Source organism: Capra hircus, chromosome 1 (assembly GCF_001704415.2).
Source record: "Capra hircus breed San Clemente chromosome 1, ASM170441v1, whole genome shotgun sequence".
Taxonomy (NCBI): Eukaryota; Metazoa; Chordata; class Mammalia; order Artiodactyla; family Bovidae; genus Capra; species Capra hircus.
Window position 1 is genome coordinate 4,173,516 of NC_030808.1, and position 2,258 is coordinate 4,175,773.

General features: G+C 40.3%; 1 protein-coding gene across 1 annotated transcript; it reads left to right on the plus strand.

Moving 5' to 3' along the window:
- Positions 362-1,872, plus strand: CLDN17 (claudin 17). The gene has a single exon (XM_005674709.3). It carries the CDS (start codon positions 562-564, stop codon positions 1,237-1,239), a length of 678 nt encoding a protein of 225 aa, XP_005674766.2. The 5' UTR covers positions 362-561; the 3' UTR covers positions 1,240-1,872.

Below are 2,258 nucleotides of genomic sequence, written 5' to 3' on the forward strand. Positions count from 1 at the left end.
TTTTTTAACCATGTTAAAGAAAGTTGTCTTAGATTGGCAGAAAATAATAGATTATCTAAAATCCAAAGTGTTTTTCAAATGCTCTCCAAAGAAGTGGCGAGGTTCTGGTATTGTCTTCAGTTGTGGCTTAATGCATATATTTATACTTCAACATCAGAGTGGCTTTTAAACAGGAAGTTTTCAGCTCTGTAATTAGTAGTCCACAATGGTAGCTTTGATACTTAATTACAACATTGCTTAGACAACAATAACATGAGAAAAATGAACACTGAATGCAGTATTTCTGGACACACCTCTGGCTACTCCTTATTGGCTGGGAAACAGTTCCGTATGACTACTAAATAATCCATACAGAAATGTATGTATGTAGACAGGCAGCATGCATTTACAACAGATACTGCCAGTTAAGTTCAGTCACTGCTCTGGATTTGGACTAAAATGTTATGCCCAGTAACAGCGATAGAACATCACCAGAGACTGCTGTAGACTCATAGGGGCCTCTCTGCTCTGAATGGTAAGCAGCTCCCGTTGCAGACTGGATCAGTCTTCAGAGCAAAGGCGATGGCATTTTATCCACTGCAAATCGCTGGACTGGTTCTTGGGTTCTTCGGCATGGTCGGGACCTTTACCACAACTCTTCTGCCTCAGTGGAGAGTATCGGCTTTTATTGGCAGCAACATTATTGTCTTCGAAAGGGTCTGGGAAGGCCTCTGGATGAACTGTGTCCGACAAGCCAAGGATAAGTTGCAGTGCAAGGCCTATGATTCTTTGCTGGCCCTCCCTCCTGCCCTAGAGGCGTCCCGGGCCCTCATGTGTGTGGCTGTGGCCCTATCTGTGATTGCTCTGCTTGTCGGCATCTGTGGCATGAAGAAGATTCGGTGCACAGGCTCTAACCGGAGGGCAAAAGCATACCTCGTGGGAATTTCCGGAGTCCTCTTTATCCTGACCGGTATCTTCGTCCTGATTCCAGTGTGCTGGATGGCCAATACCATCATCAGGGATTTCTACAACCCAGCGGTCCATGTAGGTCAGAAACGAGAGCTGGGAGCTTCACTCTTCGTCGGCTGGGCCACTACCGCGGTCCTCACCGTCGGAGGGGCTCTGCTCTGTGGGTTCTGCTGTTGCAACCGAAAGAGGCCAGGGCACAGATATTTAGCCCCTGGCCGTCATGTGCCACATGCACGTAATCCACGACCGGCCGTGACGGTGCTCAGTAGGACTTCCACCAGTTACGTCTAACACCTTCTTTCAGGTCCAACTGCGATTAGGATACTTGTGTTTTATAGACGCTTGCCAGAAACTGTAAGTACGCCAGGCAGGAGAACTTGCTTTATGACTGCTCTTAAATTGAGATGAGAAGTTTAAAGGGCATATAGATGTAGTCACCTGTGGCGGGAAGAGAAATGACTTACTTTGGACCTTCTAACCTCATGTGTATTAAATGCATTTACTATTCTGGCCTCAATCTTCAGTCCAATTTGTGTAATCTACTGACAGGTTCCTCTTTCTTCACTATCATATATTATGTGTTAAAAGGTCCAAATTCTATTGCTATTGATATGCGATAGCAATAAAACATACTCTAAAGCATAACCTATTATCTTTTATTTAAAATATTTCTTTTACTAACATGAAATATTAGTAAACAGCTAAAACGATGGCTTCTTTCTTTTTTAAACAATTAGCTAAAAACAATAGACATCAAATAATGCTTTTAATTGAATTTATCAAAATATAGAAACGCTAGTTCAATGAAAAGATTTGTTAATCCTTTAGGAAACTATTAGCAATTAAATAGTTTTAGGGAAAGTGAGCTTTGATTTTCTGCTAAGATATTTAAGAAGATGATTTTAAAGCTTCTAATGTATATAGGTAAACTTGCTGAGAATTATATATACAAAGGAAAACAATTTATAAATGAAAAAATAATATGCTTTCAAAACCTATGATGTGTACCTACAAGCAAACAGAATTATCTGTCTTGATATGATACAACAATAGAAGACTGTGAACACTCAATTCCCATCAAAAGTAAATACAACCCCAATTAATGAATTAAGATCTAGGTGTTGAAGGGAATGGTTTCTGTTCCTTGTTTTATTCTTTAGTCATTGCACAGGTCTATACACGCTAAGTAGATTGAGGACTCAAGGTCATGATTCAGGCAATTAGTCAGGCCAAAATAAGTACCTCCTTTTTTATTCTCAAATAAATAGCTATAGATAAAGCATTATGTTTTACTCGAATTGTATGCATTT